Here is a 20,290-nt window from a genome sequence, read left to right as displayed (position 1 = left end):
CAGTCACATATCTTTAAAATCGGAGGAAGTAATTAATAAAGATACAGATGATTAGATATTAAGGAATTAGAAAACAGGAAATGATGAATTTGAAATTTGATTCTTTTGAGGAGAAAAAAAAACTCCCACAGAATAAATGGGAAAATCCATGAGCTTGCCTAATGAAGAAAACGTGGGAGGAAAACACAGTAACTTGGCATCGGAAATTACAAAGGGGAAATAAGCACAGATGCAAAGGCAATAAAAATAATTATAAGAGTATGCAAACTGGTATGCCTCACTCCACAGTGTGTGTGTGTATGTATTTAAAATATTTAAGTGGAAAGGACACACTGTTCCACATATGTGTTTCCTGTGAGCAATGCCTGTATGTAAAAAACAATAGCTTTCTGATATTCCAAAAATAACCAGTTAGAAATATCACAGGGAAGATTTAATAAGAAAATTACTTAGGGGACAAGTACGTAGCTTTATTAAGGGATTTACTTATACTACACTTTTAACAAACCCAATATATGGCTTACCAGGTGCCAGGCACATTTCATCCTAACCAGTCCTCAAAAGCAGGTTTAGTTATTATCTGCCTTCTTCAGATGAAGAAACTGAGGCACAGAGAGGTTAAGTAACTTTAGCCAGAGTCACCCAGACACTTCTAAAAGTGGCTGAACCAGGATTCAAAATGCAGGCAGCTTCGAAGAGGGAAGATTCAAGGTCATAAAATGGTCCATGCACTGCGGGCGGGAGCTCCCTGGCAGGGGCTGAACTGCTGATTGTCCGTCCAGGGGGGAGTGTCGCAGAAGGCAAACTGTCCAGGAGCCGTGGGCAGGCCCCAGGTCGCAGGAATCTCTCAGGTGTCAGAGTGGAAGGGCGGCACTCACCTCTGCGGGGCCTGGGGAGGGCTGGTCACCCCCTCTCATCTGCATGGGCCTCCTCTGAGTCCCTCAGTGCAGATGTGCTGGTGGCCTGCAGGCCCTTTCGAACTCACTCCCGGCGCCCCGTCCTCCTCCCTTAGATCCAGGAGATGGTCCACTCGGAGGTTGCTGCCTACGACTCTGGCCGGCCGGGGCCCCTGCTGGGCCGCCCTGCGATGCTGGCCAGCCACATGAGTGCCCTCAGCCAATCCCAGCTCATCTCCCAAATGGGCATCCGGAGCGGCATCCCCCATAGCTCCCCGTCACCCCCGGGGAGCAAGTCAGCGACACCCTCCCCCTCCAGTTCAACTCAGGAGGAGGAATCAGAAGCGCACTTCAAGGTAGGTGGGGGTGAACACGCAGGGCCCTACGATGCCTCCTCAACAGGTGGGTGGGCCCCGCATGGAAATGGGCATCACCCACCTTGAGACCAGGCTGCAGCTGAGTTCAGCTGTGTCCTTTGCTGGAAGACGTGGAGGAAGAAAGTCAGCAGATAGGACAGGGGCCACTGGCTGGCGCCCCTGGTCACTGGAGGTGGCACTGCGGGGAATCTGGGGCGTCTGGCCTTGGCTGCTAAGTGTGCCGAGCGTCCTTGCCCGGCCGTGCCCCTCTGCTCCCGTGGCCTCATGTGGAAAGCAGAGACAATGCTAACTAGTGGCGAGGGGGCTGATGAGAGAATTCAGCAAAGATGTGGTGAAGTCTTATTCCTGAATGGCCAGTGGGTCATTTCTGGGACGTTGACGGCATTGGCAAGATCCACATGGTGACACCTTATGGCTGCTTTAGCCTCTTAGGAGAAGATGTTCTGACAAAGATGTGTGGCTCAGCAGAGGACATCCCTAGGCAGTACTGACCACAGGATAAGGCTCTAAAACTGAACCTCCTCCCTGCCTCTGGGGACATGCTCCCCCCCCCCAGCCCCCCGCCAGCATCCCCCCAGTCGAGGGTGGTCCTGCCTCTTCAGAACATGTCAGGGGTGAGAAGTCGCCAGCCATCCAGGCTTGTCCTTTCTTTGCACTGACAAGTCTCCCTGGATGTTGGAAAGCATCTTATTTCACGGGGACAAAGAATAGAGGCCCTGAGAGGCCCAGGGATGGAAGCGCCCACTGGGAATCTTCCAGAGTCTAAACCTGATCCCCCCCACTCCCCCCACCTCCCTTTCTTCTCTCTAAGGGCTCTCACCCCTTCCCACGCGGTGGCCCTGTAGACACGAGGGGCAGTGACTATGGTGCCAGGCCACCTAGCAGAGATCCCTGACTACCTGCCTAGGCTGGATCTAGTCTCACTTCATCCTTGGGATACCTTGGTCTCTATAGTAGGCCAGGCAGGAGCAGTTTTTACTTAATTTTTTATTTAACAGACACCATTGGGGCCAAATACTGTTCTGAGCACATGACCAGTATTAATCCATGGGATCCCTGTGTGGTCAGTGCCACTGTCATCTCCAATTGGCTGGTGGGAAACCCAAGGCCCAGAGAGGTTATGGCACGCTGGCTGCAGTGAGAGTCAGGAACAGCTCCAGCATCACTACAGGCTTCCCCGCACTGTCCCCCAGACACGGACCCCTGAATCTTAACCAGTGGCCTGCGGCTTCCCTGTCGATTCCTGGCGTCAAGCTTCGTCTGCTTGGTGCAGAGAGGGACAGTCCTCACTGTCACTTTGACCTCAGTTCCTGGTGCCCGTGTGGCCTAGGGTCCTGTCAGTGACCCACTGAGGTACACTGTTCCCATCCCACCGTCCCCGAGTGGCACACTCACAGGATTGCAGTCCTGGAGTCTGCATGCTCCTGAGGCCAGGGGTCCAGAGCGAGGCCACACCCACGGAGCCACATAACCTCTTTCCCTTCCAGCCATCTCACAGGGCCCCGGGCACTAAGCCCCTTGCCCCAAGTTGCACACCTGAAAATCGGTAGAAGACACTGGTATTTTGTGATGATCATCTTTGGGGATTATTTGTGATCACCAGAAAGAATTGTTAAGAAAAATTTGTATACCCCAGACTCGGAAATAGGCACAGAACCAGGGCTGCACATGCTTTCGGTGGCATATACCACAGCATTATGTACAGGCTCATGCAAGAATCACCAGCTTCTCTGGGAGAATGGACCACTGTTGTGATTCATTACTCGCGATCGATCAGAGGATTTTCCACTCTGTAAAGGTAGATGTTACCTTGGGAAAGAAGTAGTAGAGATGTAAACGATTTTTGTCTGATTATAAAGCCAATTAATTTTTCCCTGTAGAGACGCAAATGACTTCCACCCACTAGGAAAGATTAAAAGCCTCAAAGGTGGGGCACCTGCGTGGCTCCATGGTTGAGCCTTCAGCTCAGGTCATGATCCTGGGGTCCTGGAATCAAGTCCCGCATTGGGCTCGGGCCCCAGGTGGCATCAGTCTGGTGTTACCTGCATGTGCAAAGAGCCAGACGGGAGGTGGTGGTGCTGCTGAGGAGGGTCCCCTCTGCCTCACGCTGGGGTGGGGAGCCTGGGCCCCTGCTCTCCTGACCCTTCTCACCCGCGCAGATGTCGGGAGAGAAGAGACCCTCAACTGACCCAGGGAAAAAGACCAAGAACCCAAAGAAGAAGAAGAAGAAGGACCCCAACGAGCCACAGAAGCCTGTGTCAGCCTATGCACTCTTCTTCAGAGACACTCAGGCTGCCATCAAAGGACAGAACCCCAGTGCCACCTTTGGGGATGTGTCCAAAATCGTGGCCTCCATGTGGGACAGTTTAGGGGAGGAGCAGAAGCAGGTGAGTCCTTGTCCCTTTAAGAGCCACACCCCAGGGCTGTGAGGCCCTGGTGCCCGTGACAGACTTGGAATGTCTGAAATCAGGAAAAGCCTCCTGCAGAGCTCTTTCCTGGACTCAGTTTGCCCACCTGTAAGCTGGGAGGCTGGGTCCCTTCCAGTTCTGCTGTTTGCCAGCTGCATTCGCTAGTGGCTTAACTGTTCCAGGTTTATCTATTAAGTGAGAATAAGCATCTCTGCCCGTCTCGGCCCTCTCACTGTGCAAGCCTGGAGTCCAGGCCAGAGCTTCCTCTCCCGCCGACCGTGTGCCCACAGCCCCTCTCAAGGGCGTCCAGGGAGAACAGGGAGCAGAACCAGCTCAGAGGCAAATGCCAGCTACTGGGACCTCGGGCCAATCACCTGACCTCTCCCCAACGTGGCCCATGTCTTGGGTCTTTCAGGCCTACAAGAGAAAGACGGAAGCGGCAAAGAAGGAATATCTGAAGGCTCTGGCGGCCTACAGGGCTAGCCTCGTCTCCAAGGTAACACCCTGGCACATAGGCCCACCCTGATAAAGGGGGTGCTGCTCGAGGGATAGAGCAAGAACCGAAGCCGCAGGAATGGTCAATGCCGTAGTTCCTGGAAAGGACGGATAAAACCAGTGTGGTCACTGCCCCCGGAAACCTACTGTGTGCCACGCTCACGCTGGGCACTTTATGTGCATTCCATCTCATTTAATTCTTTCAACAAGAACCCAGCATTCAGAGGGGTTAAGTAACTTGCCTGAAATGGTGAGGGTAGGGGCATGATTTGGAAGTTGTCACAGAGGACCCGGCATGTGGGTCAGGCCACAAAGGGCCAAGCAGGAGGGCATTCCAAGTTGAGGGAATGGGACGTGCAAAAGCATAGACGCTGGAGAGGAGCATAGAGGCTGGCTGGCTGGATGACGCCGGCCGCAGGGCCAGGCTGAGGAGCGTGGGCTTCCAGGAGTTAGCGCAGGAGGTGGTTGGATGGTCAGAGCCAAGTGCATGGAGGACCCGGGATTACCTCTGGGTAGCCTGGAGCTCCCTGCCAAGGGGCCAGAGAGAGTCAGCCAGGGGCCAGGTCAGTGGGTTGCAGACCCAGCTGGTCTCACCGCCCAAGTCCTGGCTTATCCGTCTTCCCCAGAGTGACTAGTGTCTGTGTCCTTGCAGAGCTCCCCAGAGCAGGGTGAGACCAAGGGCACTCAGGCGAACCCCCCGGCCAAAATGCTGCCGCCCAAGCAGCCCATGTACGCCATGCCAGGCCTGGCCTCGTTCCTGACGCCGTCGGACCTGCAGGCCTTCCGCAGTGGGGCTTCTCCCGCCAGCCTGGCCCGGACGCTGGGCTCCAAGTCACTGCTGCCAGGCCTCAGCGCGTCCCCTCCGCCGCCACCCTCCTTCCCGCTCAGCCCCCCGCTGCACCAGCAGCTGCCACTGCCGCCCCATGCCCAGGGCGCCCTCCTCAGCCCGCCTCTCAGCATGTCTCCAGCCCCCCAGGCTCCGGTCCTGCCCACTCCCATGGCGCTGCAGGTGCAGCTGGCCATGAGCCCCTCGCCTCCAGGGCCACAGGTAAGTGGGGCCCGGGAAGAACGTGCCCTTCAGGACCCCCAGTGGGGAAGGGAGGAGGCTTGGGACTGCAGATACCAGCCCTGTCCCTCGCCAGCAGTGTCACCGCAGCCTTGGCACCTCGCCTCTCTCAGCCTCAGTCACCACATCTATGTAATGGGTAGAGTACACCTTCCATGAGATGTACGGGCTGCAGTGAACAGGTGACAAGCTCCCAGGGTCTTCAGAGTCTTAGGGTATCTCAGGCCTTCCCTCTCTTATCCTCTGTCCATCTCTGCTCTCTGGCCCGAGGGGCTGAGGCGGTGCAGCCTCTGAGATCAGCCCTGGCCCCTGGCTCTCCCCAAAGCCTTCCAGGCCCGACCCCACTGATTGTTCCACAGACACTGTTACGCGAGTCTAGGGGAGCCACGCGAGTCTAGGGGAGCCTGAGCGAAGACCAATGACCCATCGTGAGTGTCCCACAGGAACCATGGGGAGAAAACCCCCGGATGGAAGGAGATAAGCAAGCCTAAAGCTGAGCCCATTTCCCAAGTGGGCACCGGGCCTTGGCGTCAGACCAGCTGAGTCCTTCCGGAGTCCTGCTCTGCTCTGCGTCTTCTCGTGAAGACCACCAGCAGCACCCACCAGGCGCTCCTAGACTCAGGCTCCCCTAGACTCGCATGGCTCAGCTCAGTAACTCCATTTTACAGACTGGGAACCTGAGGCCAGAAAAGGAAAGGCCCCGAAAGCAGAGCCCTTCACCGCCCCACCGCTGCCCCCCCCCCCCCCCCACCGGACACAGCTAGGAGGAGGGTTGGATTTTCTAAAAGGTTCTCTGCTAGGGAGGAGGAAGCATGGCAGGCAGAGAGGCAGAGGCCAGAGGAAGTGTCTCCATGACTCCCTTGGGCAGAGTTCCCACCCCCCACTCGCTGCCCAAGCTGTGCACCCCCTCATCCTGCCTTTGCTTATCGCACCCCCCCCAGGACTTCCCTCACATCTCCGAGTTCCCCAGCGGTTCCGGATCCCGCTCACCCGGCCCATCCAACCCCCCAAGCGGCGGCGGAGACTGGGACAGCAGTTACCCCAGCGCGGAGTGTGGCGTCAGCACATGCAGGTGGGTCCTCCCACGGCCCCCGGCCCCTCACCCCTCCGGGCACCCCCCCTGCCCCCGGGCCGCCTGTGGAAGAGGGGCAAGGGCTGCCAAGGGATAGGGAAAGGCCGGCCGGCGAGAGCGCCTGGTGGGTGCTGCTGGTGGTCTTCACGAGAAGACGCAGAGCAGAGCAGGACTCCGGAAGGACTCAGCTGGTCTGACGCCAAGGCCCGGTGCCCACTTGGGAAATGGGCTCAGCTTTAGGCTTGCTTATCTCCTTCCATCCGGGGGTTTTCTCCCCATGGTTCCTGTGGGACACTCACGATGGGTCATTGGTCTTCGCTCAGGCTCCCCTAGAAGCAGGGCCTGGGCAGCAGGATTTGGGTGCCCCTGATGATGCTGAGAGAGAGCTTGCAGAAGGGAGGGAGGCAGGGAGGCAGGACAGGCCAGGAAAGGAGCCAGGCGACGGTGTGCTGTGACCCGAGATTCACGTCAGCCTGACCCCACCCGGAGCTCTGGGGCACAAATCAACCACAGATTTGGTCCCACCTTGGGGTTAGGGCTCTGTGCACCCCGTGGCAGTCAGCCACTGGCTGCGGGCTGCTCCAGGCAGCATGGCCCTTGGGCACAGCAGCTCCCCTGCAGCCTGGAGCAGAGGCAGCTGGCAGGGCGGGACAGGGGGTGTGGGGGAGGCCCCTGCGGTGTCCACCGTACCCTAGGAGGAGGGGCCAACTAGCCAACACCAGGAGTCACAGGCCTCACTGGTATCCCCAGCCCCTGCTGCAGCCCAGCACCCCCTCTGACACACAAACCCCCAGGACTACTTGGCTCCTCCCTGGTCCATATGTGGACCTCATGCTGCAGACGTCCACTCCCATCTGTGCCCTTAGCCTCTTAGCCTTTCAACGCCACGCCAACTGCACCTTCTCTAGAAGCTCTTTCTGCTCCAAGAGATGGTGACCTCTCATTTCAGCTGGCAGAGAGGGAAATGGGGTGGAGAGGGCACCCTGTTCCTTTACCCGCCAACCCTGACTCCCATTCCCCTGGCCAGAACCAGCCCCATGGCCACCCCCAGGGTAGGTGGTCCCAGCAGCACTCCACACCCAGGAAGGGGGGACCGTGATGTGCGGTGGACAGGTAGCAGGTGGCTGCGGGCTCTAGCTGTCCCAAGTCCTGGCTCTTGGCCTTTCTGCTCCTCACCCCGCCAAGCCCCCTAGTGAGAGGGCAGACAGGGCACCTGCCCCACTGCTGATGGGCCTGCCCGGGACAGAGTCCACCTGGGCGGACCAACTCTACTCGCTGCAGCTCCCTTCCCCACCCCGGGACAGGTGCAGGCCCTCCCACCCGGCCCCCTGCCACAGGCTCCCTTAACGGGGTCAGAGTGTGGGGATGGGGGGCTCCTTAATGGCTATTGACGAGTGTGTCCGGGCTTCTCCCAACATAGAGGGCAGACACAGCAGTGCCCTACTTAACTTGGTTTTTTAAATGGAGCTATAACTGGTATATTCGTGGCAGGTGTACAAACGCCCTGCAGTAGGCTCGTGTGTGTTGGGGGGTGATCACCACGGTGAGTCTAGTTAACATCGTGGCCACTCATCAAATTTTTCTTGTCGCGGGAGAACTTTTAAGATCTACTCTCTCAGCAACTTTCAAATACAGAAACTTTAAAAATTCAGTATTATTAACTGCAGTCCCCATGCTGCCCATGGGATCCCCAAGACTTACTCATCTTGTAACTGGAAGTTTATACCTTTTGACCCTTTGCCCATCTTGCCCATCGCCCGCCTCCCGCAACCATCATTCTGTTCTCTGTATCTGTCAGCTTGATTTGGGGTTTGCTTAGGTTCCACACGTAGGGACGCCTGGGTGGCTCCGTGGCTGAGCATCTGCCTTTGGCTCAGGTCGTGATCCTGGGGTCTTGGCATCAAGCTTTCTGTGGGGAGCCTGCTTCTCCCTCTGCCTGTGTCTCTGCCTCTCTCTTTGTCTCTCCTCAATAAATAAATAAAATCTTTTAAAAAAATTCTATATGTAAGTGAGACCATCTGACACTCATACTCGTCTTTCTTGGCCTTACTTCACTTGCAGAACACCCTCAGGGTCCCCCTGGCTCTCGATGAGCTCCCTGTTTTATTTTTATTTTTTTAAGATCTTATTTATTTATTCATGAGAGACACACACACAGAGAGAGACATAGGCAGAGGGAAAAACAGGCTCCCTGTGGGGAGCCCCACCCATGCAGGACTCGATCCCAGGACCCCAGGATCACGACCTGGGCCAAAGGCAGGTGCTCAACCACTGAGCCACCCAGGCATCTGGAGCACCCTATTATAAAAACACGCAAGGCACCTGCCCTGCTCCGTTTCTGGGTCAAGTTTACAAATGAACCACTGACTAAGAACGCCCTGAGGGCCCTCGTGGGGTTGGGATGGGCTTCTCTGCAGCCGCCTTCCCCCAGCCGGGATTCCAGGAGGGGAGTTGGGTTCTGCCTGGTGGCCCGCTGGGGACGGACTAGGGTGCCCTCACTGGTCCTCAGAGGGGCAGCCAGCACATCCAGGTTGGGGGTGACAGCGAGTGAGCAGGTGGCCTGGTGCCCACCCCACCCCCCAGCCCGTGTGTCCAGGCCTCTGAGGGCTGAGGGCGCCTGGCTGGGCTCCTGTGGCTCTGACCCCTCCTCCTCTCTCCCCAGCCTGCTCCCCAGGGATAAATCGCTCTACCTCACCTAATCCCGCCTCCCCTCTCCTCCCCGAGGCTTGCTGGAGGGGCACTGCTGAGAGCCTGGGGGCTCGCAGCAGGAGGGGAGTGGGCAGGCAGCAGGACCACCGGGAGGAGAGCGCAGTGGCACACCCAGTGGCACACCGAGGACACCGCCCCAGGGCCGAGTCTCTTGCTCAGCCTCCCGCCAGACCCCGCAGAGGCAGTCCACCGCCCACCACGCCGCCAGCCCAAAGAACCTGCGGGAACCTTCTGCCCCCTGACCTGCTTGCTCCAGGGCCCACGGACCCTGCTCCCCGCCCTGCACACCGTACTCTGCGTCTGGACTTCAGGCCTGGCCCCGCTCTCATGGGCTGTCCCGGGGGGGGGGGGGGGGGGCACCTTCCAACAGAACCCCCCCAGATGCATGGGCCCGGGCCCCCGGCCAACGATGTGCAAATGCGGTTTTACAGTGTGAACAAAGATTATGAAACCTCTAAACTGTTGGCTCCATGTAAGTAGTTGACTAAGTGTTTTAGAACCGTGCTGCGGCATCTGTAAGATGATTTTGTGGGGGAGGGGCGTAGTTTCCTTTAAGGTGAAAGAATTTTATATGACCCCTTATTAGCACATTTTTTTTTAAAGTTTTCTCTTGAGGGAGATGTGCACAAAAGCAGCCGCCAAACTGTTTCCTCCCCTGTACAGCGAGAGCCGGACAACGTCGAGCCACACTTGGAAACGTTGCACTTTTTTTTTTTTTTTAAATCAAACCCTGTGTCTGTCTATTTAAAATTGCCAACAACGACTTTGTCTATTTATGAAGAAAAGCTGAGAACAGAAATGCAGTTCATCATAAAGTGTGTGTGGTTTGGGGTTTGGTTTGGGTTTTGGTCCTTAAAGTTGTTTGCAGCTGTTTCCTGGCCCTGGCAGGTATCCATCCCGGTGCCCAGTGCTTCTCTCAGTTTCTTTATAATAAAATCCTGAAAAGTTGAAAATTTGCCTCTTTGTGTGCTTGGCAAGCCAGACCCAGGCCTTCCGATGTGGCGTTTGGTGGCAGGTCTGCCCGGACAGAGCCCTTAGTGTCCTTGGGATTCGGGTTACCCTCCTAGAAGACCCTGCCTGGACCTCCGGGCCGCCCTGGCCTCAGCGTGGCCGTCTCCAGAAGCAGGGCGACAATGGCGACAACACGTGCTGTCCTGGAGATGCTCAGGGGTTATGGGGATAGAGCGGCGGCTGTGCAGGGGGCAGGCTCCCCGCCTGGTAGAGGCGAGAGGTGGGTTTGGGGAGCCCTGGGGGGCCGGGTGCTTCTCCAAACCTGCGTGTAAGGGGCAGCCCAGACAAGGGACTCTAACCCACATTTCCTAACAGATGTGAGGTGGTAATACTTTAATAATAATAATAATAATAATAATGTGACTATTTTACCTGTTTCTGGAAAAATAACACTTTCTTGGTATGGAGGAGCATTGGGGAGCTGCCCCCGTTGGGCCTCGTGACATGGCTGTTTTGAGGTGAGGGCCTGCGACCCCCCGACGGAGGAGCCTCCCCCCTGCCCCCCTCCAGCTGCTCTCAGAGCCTCTCCCCCTGTGATGCCAAACCTCCCCTCTCCCAGACAACAGCCCCAGGGCTGGGGCGCAATCTCTCTATGAGCACTTTCCTCACTGGAGGGCATTGTGTAATCCACTTTGGAAAAAGAAAACCAGACCAACAACCAAACACCACGCCGCCCTGCCAGTAGCATCATTGCAGTGTGAAGCATAAATATTTCATGTGGTTACAATTTCCTTTCCTGTGTGGAGCTTGTCAGTAACATGGTGATGACTTAGTTTAATATTCGACTCTTGTTTCTGCATTTGAGAAAACGGCATCCTTGGGATCTATGCAGACAACCCAAAATAATGCGTGCCAGCCTGGCAGGTTCTCGCCCCTGAGCAGAGAACCGCAGCACCGCCCCTTGGAGGTGCCCACAGGCCAAGGCTGCTTCTCCACTGCAAAGGCCACTCACAGATGTCCAAGCAGAGTCTAAATGCCCTGCCTGCAGGTGTCAGGGGTTGTCAGGTGGCACCCCCAATCTGCCTAGGCCGGTCTGTGGTCTGGACCCGCCACACTTGGAGGCCTCCTGTCATTGCCTGGCCCCCAGAGCGGTGCCCCTGGCCCTGTAGGGATCTGCAGCCGCTGCAGCCCACCGCTGTCCATGGAGCTGACCCTTCCCAGGGCCACGCACCCGCTCCGACTCCTCCGCCTCTCACCTCCTCCCACAGACACACTGGAATCCCAGCGGAGGCCCGGCCTGGACCCCAGAAGGAAGAGCCGGCTGGCCCCAAGATTGTCCAACGCTCTTCGCTCCCTGGAGGGCTCATAGGAGGCTCCCCAGTAGCTTGGAAGATGGGCAACACGACCTGGAGGGGCCTTTCAGTTACTCTTAGGAGTCCCCACTGCTGAAACCCCAGTGTTCATTGGCAAGAATACAATCAGGGGAGCAGTTACTCCCTGCCCCAGCTGGGCCCCAGGGGTGCTAGGAGAATCTTACACCCCCAGGAGCTTACTGTTTAGTTGGGCAGGCAGAGAAGGAAAACAATATTTACTTATAAAATTAGTTTATATTATAAATCATGAAAATATAAAACTATACTAGGTGACAAGTCAGCAAAGGGCGAGGGGGCCAGGGGAATGCAGAGGCGGGGCCCCCCACCTAACTGGGGTCCGCAGAGCCTTCTGGGGGCGAGGCGATGTTTGGCCTTGCCCCGTCCAGTGACCAGGACTGCACCGGAGGACTGACACATCGTTCTAGAGAGCTGTGCTTTCCTGATCCAGGGCCCCCAGGGGTTCTGTGATCGTCTCATCAAGAATTTTGGAGAATTCTTTCTCTGGAAAATGCTGAGGCTGAGTCCACACGGCTGCATGGGGATCTCTGAGTCAGGAGCAGGGACAGTTGTTCTCAGTTTCAAGGTGACCCGCGTGCACAGTTCATGTTCTCAAGCCCCTGACCTCTGCAGCCACGTCCTGGGTCTGGGCCAGCCTGGGCCCCCTGTGTGGTGGGGCTGCTTGGGGGTGCTGTGTGTCTGAGTGTGCTGTCTGGGTGTACTGTGTACTCTGCACGAGGAGGTGGTGTGAGAGTGGGTAACGTACCCATGTGTGTTTTGTGTGTAGGGTCGGCGAGGGGTGCGTATGTGTGCTGTGCATCTCTGAATCTGCAGTGTGCATGTCTGTGCATGGTGTGCTTGGTGAGTACAAGATAAATGTTATGTGCGTGTGCTGCGTGTAGCTGGTGTGCATGTAGGGGAGTACACACATGTGCACTGTGCCCAAAACACATACAGATGCATGCACACCCATCACACAGACATGCTCACACACAGCAAACTCACACATGGGCACATTGCACACACCCACACCACACAAGCACACGTGTGCACATGCACACACATATTCACGGTACACAGTGCATAGCCCAGGGGCATGCATACCATACACATCACATACCACATGCATGCAATGCCCGTGCCTACATGTGTGCTGTGTGTGCACACATACCATGCAATGATATACCACACGCACACAAACATAGGCACGCTACATTCATATACACAAGACCACAGCGCACATGCACACAGACATCCCCCTTTCACGCACCCACTAGACACAGAAATGCATCTTGCATACACATGACCATCACGTGCATACACACGCAGAACCAAAACTGCCCACACTCATTCACACAAATGCGTATCCCTGCATCAGTTAATGTAGGAATCAAATGTTCTTGAAAGTCTGAAAGAATTCACATGCAAAAAATCTGAAGTGCAATTATAGGTTCTGGGGCTTTTAAAAAATTGCCCAACACATCAGTTATTATGCAGCTCTGCTCCCTAAATGGCCCCAAATGAATAACCCCAAACCCATGGATGTGGAAGGGCAGTCACTCAGAAGAAGCAGTGGGGCACGGTGGTGGGGAGGGAGATGGGGCACAGGGCACAGCCTGCCTGCAGGTGAATGTGTGTGTGCATGTGCACACGTGTGCTTGTGCGGTGTGGGTGTGTGCAGTGTGCCCGTGTGGCTTGGCTGCCTGCTGGCTATGTGCCACCCCCACTTCCCCTGCCCTCCCAGGGGCCGGTAGTAACTGTGGGGTAGTGTCCCCTGCCTCCGTAGCGCCGTGTTGTAAGCTAATGTTTATTGCTGGGCCAAGTTGTGTGCTTTAACTGTATTTGTTTTCCTCAAATGATTTTTTGTTTTTGCTTTTTGTTCTTTGGGTGTTTACTTGCCCTGTCCCTGTCACATGAACCTCTGGGACCTGACAGCTCCGTGACTCAAGTCACTGTGCAGGTGCTCAGATGCTGGTGCCGGGCTGTCCTCTCTTTCTGGAGGCGGCCTCATCCTGAAGCTCCCTTGGGTTGTGGTTCAGCCGCTCCTTTTGCTCTTCCTGTGTAGGGTGCTCCCTTTGTTCTTCTCCACAAAGAGTGCTCCCTTTGCTCTTTTCCAAAGACGGTGCTCCCTTTGTGGGGTTCCATCCAGTCCTCTCTCTGGTTCTACTGTTACCTGCTTCCCCTCGGCCACTTGCGCGTGCCCCCTTCCCTGGCAGCTTTTAGATGTTCCCTGTGCCTCTATGGCCTCTATGTTCCCCAGGTGGCACAGGGACATCTGGGGCACCTTTGGGTGGGCCAGTCCTCCCGCCCCGCAGCCTGACAGATTGCCTCCCCTCTGCCTTGCGCTCACTCCCAGGCCGCAGTGTTGGAATCAGAAGGCAGGAGCTTGGCCTCCTGGTGCTCTTGTCCATGCAGAAAGGGTGGCCTGTGGTCCCTGATAGGAGGGGACTGTGGGAACCCAAGCCCCCCGGGTCCTGCAGCGTCACATGGGGGGTCCTGGCACATGGGGGCGGGGCTGGCCCTCGTCCACAGCAGCAGCCCCGCTCAGCCAGCCCTAAAGGACCCCTCCCTAAAAAAGGTCGCCTTTTTTAAAGGTCGCCTCCCTAAAGGCCCCGTCTCTAAAGCAGCGGCCTCTTAGGCGCAGGGTTAGGGCCCCGCCGCGTGGACTCCAGGGGCCCACAGTTCAGCCCTAGGAGACATGGGCTGGGGCTGATGGGCACGTCCCACCGCTGGTCACGGGCCACGCAAAAGGTGACTGTGAGAGACACGATTCTGGAAGATTCCGTGTGGGTGTGTAAGTGGCCAGATTCCTCTGCTGGGAGGAGGCTGCGAAGTGGAAACGTGCCCCACCCGTCTCGGAGACCCGCACACCTGGCGCAGGGCCACGGCCGGGCAGGGGCTGCTGGGGAAGGCTCACGAGGTCGGGGAGAGCCAGGCCCGCCTCCCTGCACCGGGACACCGGGACACTGGGACACCAGGACACTGGGACACCAGGACACCAGGACATAGGGACACCGGGACACCCGGACACTGGGACACCAGGACACCAGGACATAGGGACACCCAGACACTGGGACACCAGGACACTGGGACACCAGGACACCAGGACATAGGGACACTGGGACACCCGGACACTGGGACACCAGGACACCAGGACATAGGGACACCCAGACACTGGGACACCAGGACACTGGGACACCAGGACACCAGGACATAGGGACACTGGGACACCCGGACACTGGGACACCAGGACACCAGGACATAGGGACACCCGGACACCAGGACACCGGGACACCGGGACATAGGGACACCCGGACACCCGGACACCAGGACACCGGGACACGGGACACGGGCACCAGCGCCGCCCCCCCCCCCGCCCTCCTAAACACCCACGCTCCTCCCGGCTTCCTGCCTCCAGAGCTTGGGGCTCAGGCCCTGAAAGGTCACGGGCGCACGCGGAGCGGCGAGTTCCCAGGGCCTGGGAGCCGGCAGGTGGCGGGAGGAAGGCGGCAGGTAACAGGTAACAGGCGCGGGGCGGGGCGGGGCCGGCCTCCAGGGTCCCTAACACCAACCACCCCAGCGCCGCCGAACGCAGCCTCGGGGCATCTGATCTGTTCTCCCACGGAGGCTGCGGCTGAAGCGTGGGCTTTGAAGACAGGCGGCCCCGGCTTTGAATTTAGGCCTCTTATCTGCAAACCCCCGGGGGCCTCAAATCCTGGGGCCGGCGGACGACCGTGACCTAAGGCCCGGGAAGCGCCCGGTGCGGGGCCTGCGCGTAGTAGGTGCTGCCGCCGCAGCGCCGCCCTCACCGGGGCCGGGGCGAGCGGAGCCGGAGCGGAGCTTCCCGGGCGCGCGGGGAGCCCGCGTGTGGGGCCGTGGCGCCCCCCGGTGGCCGCACGCGGTAATGCGGGGCAGGTGGCGCGGCCCGCGAAAGCCCTTAGACCGACCACGGGCGTGAATCCAGGTGGGCCGCACGCAAGGGGCGACCGGCCCTTCTCCGCCACCCTGGCGGGCTCACCCTCCATCTCTCCGCCAACAGTCAGCACCCGCCTTGGGGGGAGCGGCTCCGACGACTTCGGGAGACCCTGCGCTCCAGCCCAGCATGCACGTGATCCTAAAGCCGTCAGCAAGTGCCGGCTGCGCCCCTAGTGCGATCCTATAGCGCTCGGAACACCACGGCCCCGCGCTGCCTACACCCTCGCCCTGCGAGGAGGAGCAGATGCACGCCCCGCTGTTACCAACTTTTCTGAGCTGAGAAGTGGAGTGGAACCTGCCTCAGAGCCCCCCCACCACCACCAAAAATATAGACCCCCGGTGGCTACCTGAAATCTCACTGGAGCCACGTATTCCTTTGCTTGTGCATCGCTCTCTCCAGACTTCTCTTGCACAGTGCAAATCCCCTGGAACTTCCAAACACCCGGGTGAGGGTGAGTGCATCAGCTTTCTTCCCAGACAGGGGGCCCGGGGATACCGGGGGTGCCGACACTTCGTGCTGTCATCATCGCCAGGTGGACCCCACTCCACACGCTCCCTTCACCTCACCTGCTTTCTGCCCAGAGAGGGGCCAGCAGGGGATGAGGGGCCCAGTGGGGAGGCCTCCCTGGGGCAGGGAGACCTGCCCTCCAGCTGCTGTGCTGAGCGGTCCCCAGGAGCGGGAGGCCCGAGGGCAGGTGTGGCCGGGACGCAGGGCCCCCTACCAGTTCCCTCTGGAGCAGCAAGCCCCACACCAGCCCTGCTCACTCGCCTCCTGACAACTTCCTGGGCTCTTTTTCCAGCAAAATGAGGTTCTGGATACCCCGACAGCAGGACCCCTGCTTGCCCCCCTGAGTATCCTCTCCCGCTGCCCCAGAAGATTCCTGCCAAGACCCCAAGGTAGTGGTCACTGGCCACAGGCCCTGGCAATGCCCATGGGGTGGTTCCAGGTTCTTCTATGGCACAAGACACCTGCCATGAATGCTGGACGTGGCGGGGCACAGGCCAAAGCTCCCAGAGGTGGCGCGGGCCGAGACTGAGGCGGTCTCTGAGCGCACCTGAGCCATCAGGGGGCGCCCGACTCCGGCCAACCTTCCCTGACCCGCAGGCTGCCGCGGGGCTCAGGAATGAGCCTTCTTTCTTCTCCCCCCACCCCTACCGCGCGCCCATTCCCTGAGCCCTCTCTTCAAGCCACCCAAGGTGGTTCTGATGCCGTCATGGCTCTCTCGCCCGCACCCCTCACTCCCATTCCACACACAGTCTACAGACCCTCCTCCCCTCCGTGGGCTTTGCTGGAACCTCTGCAGATTGAAGCAGCTCCCTCCTCGTTCCTATCCTCACCACTTCTGCAGCGGCCCCCCAAGCCCATCTCTCTCCCCTGGGATCCCTGGATCCTTCCAGGTTTGAACCCTCTTTACCATCCGCAATCCCGAGAGGAAAGCCACGGGCAGGGACTCTGGTTTCTTTGGCAGAAGAGGAAACTGAGGCACAGGAGAAGACACTGACAGACACAGAGCGAGTGGGTGGTGGCACCAGGGAGAGAAATGGGAGGCCTGGTCACCCCCTCACTCTGGGAGCTGCCTGTGGGGGGCGTGAGGGACCTAAGGGGCAGCCAGCTGCAGGACAGTCTTCACGGGTGGTGCTTCTTCACAGACGAGTCGGGACACCTACTTTCCTGTTGACTTGCTGTGTGACCTCTGGCGGACCCCTCCTCTCTGGGCCTCTGTAGAGAGGGGATGTGGCCTCTGGGTGCCCCCGTGAGACTTTCTGTGACTGTAACTGGGGCCTGGATCATCTCCATGCCCTTGGGGCTTCCGGGGTCCTCAAAATGCCAGAGAGCTTTTGAGAGGGCGGTGACAGTCCTGCGGTGTTTGGTGCTGGTGATACAAGTCTCCACTTCTCCACTGCGTCCTCTCTGGCCTTTTGCTCCACGAGCATGGACACTTCGTGGAATCCCACCACAGCCTGAGGGAGGCAGGTACTACATTCCCTGTTTTAGAGATGGTGAAACTGAGGGTCACTGAGTGGCTGAGGACTGCCATATGTTGCTCATGGGAGGTTCTGGAAGTCTGCTTTAGAAATTCAGGGTTTGCCCCAGGTCTTTGATCTGCCCCAGCAGAACTGAAGCCCTTAGGCCTCCTCTCAAGAGGTAGTATGGGAACTGTAAGAAAAAGGGCTCCCAGCCTCTCTTGCCCCTTTAGCCAGTCCCTCAACCGCCCACAAGCAGACACCGCAGTCCCGCCACAGCCTGCGAGCAGATGCAGGTTTATTATTGTACAGACTGCAGCACCCTGAACCCTCACCCCAAACACCAGCCCAAACCCTAGGCCCGGGAGCTCTGCTACCCAGAGGCTTATCCCCAGCTCTGGGCCAGCCCCAAGTGTGGACAAGGCTCTCAGAGCCAAGGCCTGGGACCCACCGGCCCTGAGCAGTGGATTCCCTCAGAGTCCAGAAAAGCCCAGACACGGATGCAGAGCCACGGGCTGGCTGGGGACGGGAGAACCGCAGGCTCCTCTCTAAGAAACGCAGTCCGAGATGCCAACCTCACCGTGAGGCCCCACGTGTGAGCTGGAGGACGGCTCCCAAGCACCGCGCGGGAAAGGCACGGCCAGTCTCGTCAGAAGCAGACTCCAGCTTGCAGAGCTGCGCTGGGGAGGCTAGACCACACCGCCAAAGCCCCCAAGGTCCACATCCCTGTGGTTCCGCTTGGATGCCACGGCCACAACCTTCCCTGGGTTTGGAGGGGCCTAGAAGCCCTTTCCCTCTGTACCCCCAGGGCACAGGGGCCTGAACCCTCGGCCTCCACCCCGCCCCGGCAAGCACAAGGGACCAGAGACCCAGTGTGGTACAAAACATCTGTAATGAGCTACATGCAAACACCATCTTCTGCCAAGCAAGCCGAGGGGCTTAGTGTCCAACAGACTGCACCCACGGGGGCCTCCAGACTTGCTCTTCTCTCCCTGCGAGATGCTGGTTCACAAACAGCTTGTCTTGAGCACCTGCCTGAGAGTCTACCCCAGGGAAATCCGCCTGGGCTTCCACGCTCCTGCTCCCTCGGGGCCGCGGTGGGCCCCGGCGTGGGCAGCGGGCTAACTCTATGCTGGCAGCCCCAGGACTCCGGCAGGGCGGCCCTTTGGCGCCCCGGGCACACCGGCAGCCCCAGATGCAATGGCAGCCTCAGGCTCCAGCGCACTCGATCACAGGGGCCATCCTGAATGCCCCTTAGCCCTTCTTCCTGCTCCCACCCTGGCCACCTGGTTAGTAGCTTCCCAGCCACAGGTTCCAGTGCCTGAGTGTCCCCCCTTCTCTTGGCCCAGAAGGGGGCTAACTGGACAAGGGGGCGGAGACCGGAGCACCGTGTCGGGGGGGTGTTCAAACTGAGCATGTCCATTTCCTCTATTGGCGTCCTGACATCTGTCAGCAAGGGACAGCATGTGTGCTGCATGGAGCCCATGAAAGGCAGGGCCTCCACACTGAGGGTGGCTCCCTTGCTCACCCGCCATGGGGATCTGTCACTCCCTCGGCACCCAGACGGTTAAAATAAAGCAGGGCAGGGGTGGAAGGAAAGGCGCTGGGAGTTAGTCTGATGATCCTGGTCTAGTGACTTCTCCCAAAACACACAAAAGCTCAGGGAAGGGGGACCCTAGCAGCAAGGCGAGGGAATAGATGAGGATGAGGGACAGAAGTGCTCAAGAGACCAGGGCACTTCCTTCGAGGCTTCCCTGCCACAGGGCACAGAGCTCCCGGAGGACCCCCAGCACATTCTATTGCTCTGGGCACCACTGCCACCCAGCGCAGGTGCCACGGGAGGCCTCCTTAAACGGATGTGGCGTGGATGTGAGCTGGACCCCAGGGCTCCAGGTCTAGAGTTCAGTCCTCCTTGGCCACCTGGACTGGTAATGCTGGAAGATGGGTCCTCACACCCTCAGCAGGAACTCCTGGCTCTGCAAAGAGACCACAAGAGGCTGAGGTGAGAGAGGGAGGGAGGGAGGGAGGAAGCCCTTGAGCCAGGTTCCAGCCTCAGGCTTGATGTTCTCTGGGGCAAGGAGCCACCTCTCCCAGCCCCCAGGGCAGCCGTGCCCCCACCCCTTGTAAGACAAGTCCCTGAGGCCTGTCCTGGCTTTGCTGGTCCCCTGCCCTCCACCTCCCCACTGACACCTGGCTTGCCCCAGCCTTCCGGTCATTAAGCTGTCCCTGCAGCCATCATGCCCAGATGCCCCGACACAGGGGCCTGCAGAGCTCAGTACTCACCCCCAAGGCACCACCTACCAGGCTAATATTGTCGCTATTTACTGGGTGATTGAACAGAGATTTCTTTTCTCCTGGGACCAAGGAGGGGCCTCCAGCCCACACTACAGCTAGGACTGAGGGAGGGGTCTTTGGTTGGGGGCAGGGCAAGAGGCAGAAACTGTCAGCATCACCAAGCACAGGATTTATGGTGTGAAGGCTGGTCCTAGCAGAGAAAAGACTTTGTCTTGTAGATTTTTCACCCTGAGACCCACAAGAGCCACTTTCGTCAGCGCAGACCAGTCCGCCTCTTTCACAGGACCTTACTGAGCCTTGGCGGGGGGAGGGACAACTAACACCGGGAGTTTCTGGAAGAGAGGACTGGGGGATGGGGAGGATAAAGTCAGAGGGATTACAGACTGAAGCAGGCAAGAGAGAAAAGGAGGGCAGAGAGAAGAGGGTCTGCCCATCTCAGGCAGGCTCAGCTGAGACTGTGGGAGTCTGGGGAGAAGCTGCTGTGCCGCATGTGATGTCTGACTTTGGCATAAGGAGCTGTAAGTTAAGGGTTTACTCTATCTTTGCCCCGTCTCTTAGGGTGGGAGTGGGTCCCTGGATCCCAGCGGAGTAGCTGCTCAGTAAGTGGTGGCTGAATGAATGAGTGAGTGAAGCCCCCAGTGCTCACCTGACAGGAAGCAGGTGCCCTGCACATGTTGAGCTAATGAGCTATGTCTGTGTATGTGTGTGTGT

At 58.3% G+C, this 20,290-nt stretch overlaps 2 protein-coding genes across 9 annotated transcripts in view; one reads left to right on the top strand and one right to left on the bottom strand.

Annotated features, from left to right (window-relative positions):
* TOX2 (TOX high mobility group box family member 2) overlaps positions 1–9,976 on the top strand; it is a 133,484-nt gene extending 123,508 nt beyond the window's left edge. For all 8 annotated transcript variants that reach the window (XM_072735781.1, XM_072735783.1, XM_072735786.1 and 5 more), the window contains 6 exons: positions 1,013–1,252; positions 3,433–3,660; positions 4,097–4,177; positions 4,829–5,224; positions 6,184–6,314; positions 8,977–9,976. In XM_072735781.1, coding sequence (XP_072591882.1) covers positions 1,013–1,252; positions 3,433–3,660; positions 4,097–4,177; positions 4,829–5,224; positions 6,184–6,314; positions 8,977–9,013 — 1,113 coding nt within the window. In that variant the 3' untranslated portion in view covers positions 9,014–9,976. The remainder of the gene's footprint in view (positions 1–1,012; positions 1,253–3,432; positions 3,661–4,096; positions 4,178–4,828; positions 5,225–6,183; positions 6,315–8,976) is intronic.
* Positions 9,977–17,565: 7,589 nt separating this feature from the next.
* JPH2 (junctophilin 2) overlaps positions 17,566–20,290 on the bottom strand; it is a 64,727-nt gene continuing 62,002 nt past the window's right edge. The window contains exon 6 of the mRNA XM_072735779.1: positions 17,566–19,260. The gene's annotated coding sequence lies outside the window, so the exon portion shown is untranslated. The remainder of the gene's footprint in view (positions 19,261–20,290) is intronic.

The sequence above is a fragment of the Vulpes vulpes genome, chromosome 14, assembly GCF_048418805.1.
Source record: "Vulpes vulpes isolate BD-2025 chromosome 14, VulVul3, whole genome shotgun sequence".
NCBI lineage: Eukaryota > Metazoa > Chordata > Mammalia > Carnivora > Canidae > Vulpes > Vulpes vulpes.
The sequence above is the reverse complement of the archived record's forward strand: the minus strand, read 5'-3'. Positions and strand labels throughout refer to the sequence as shown.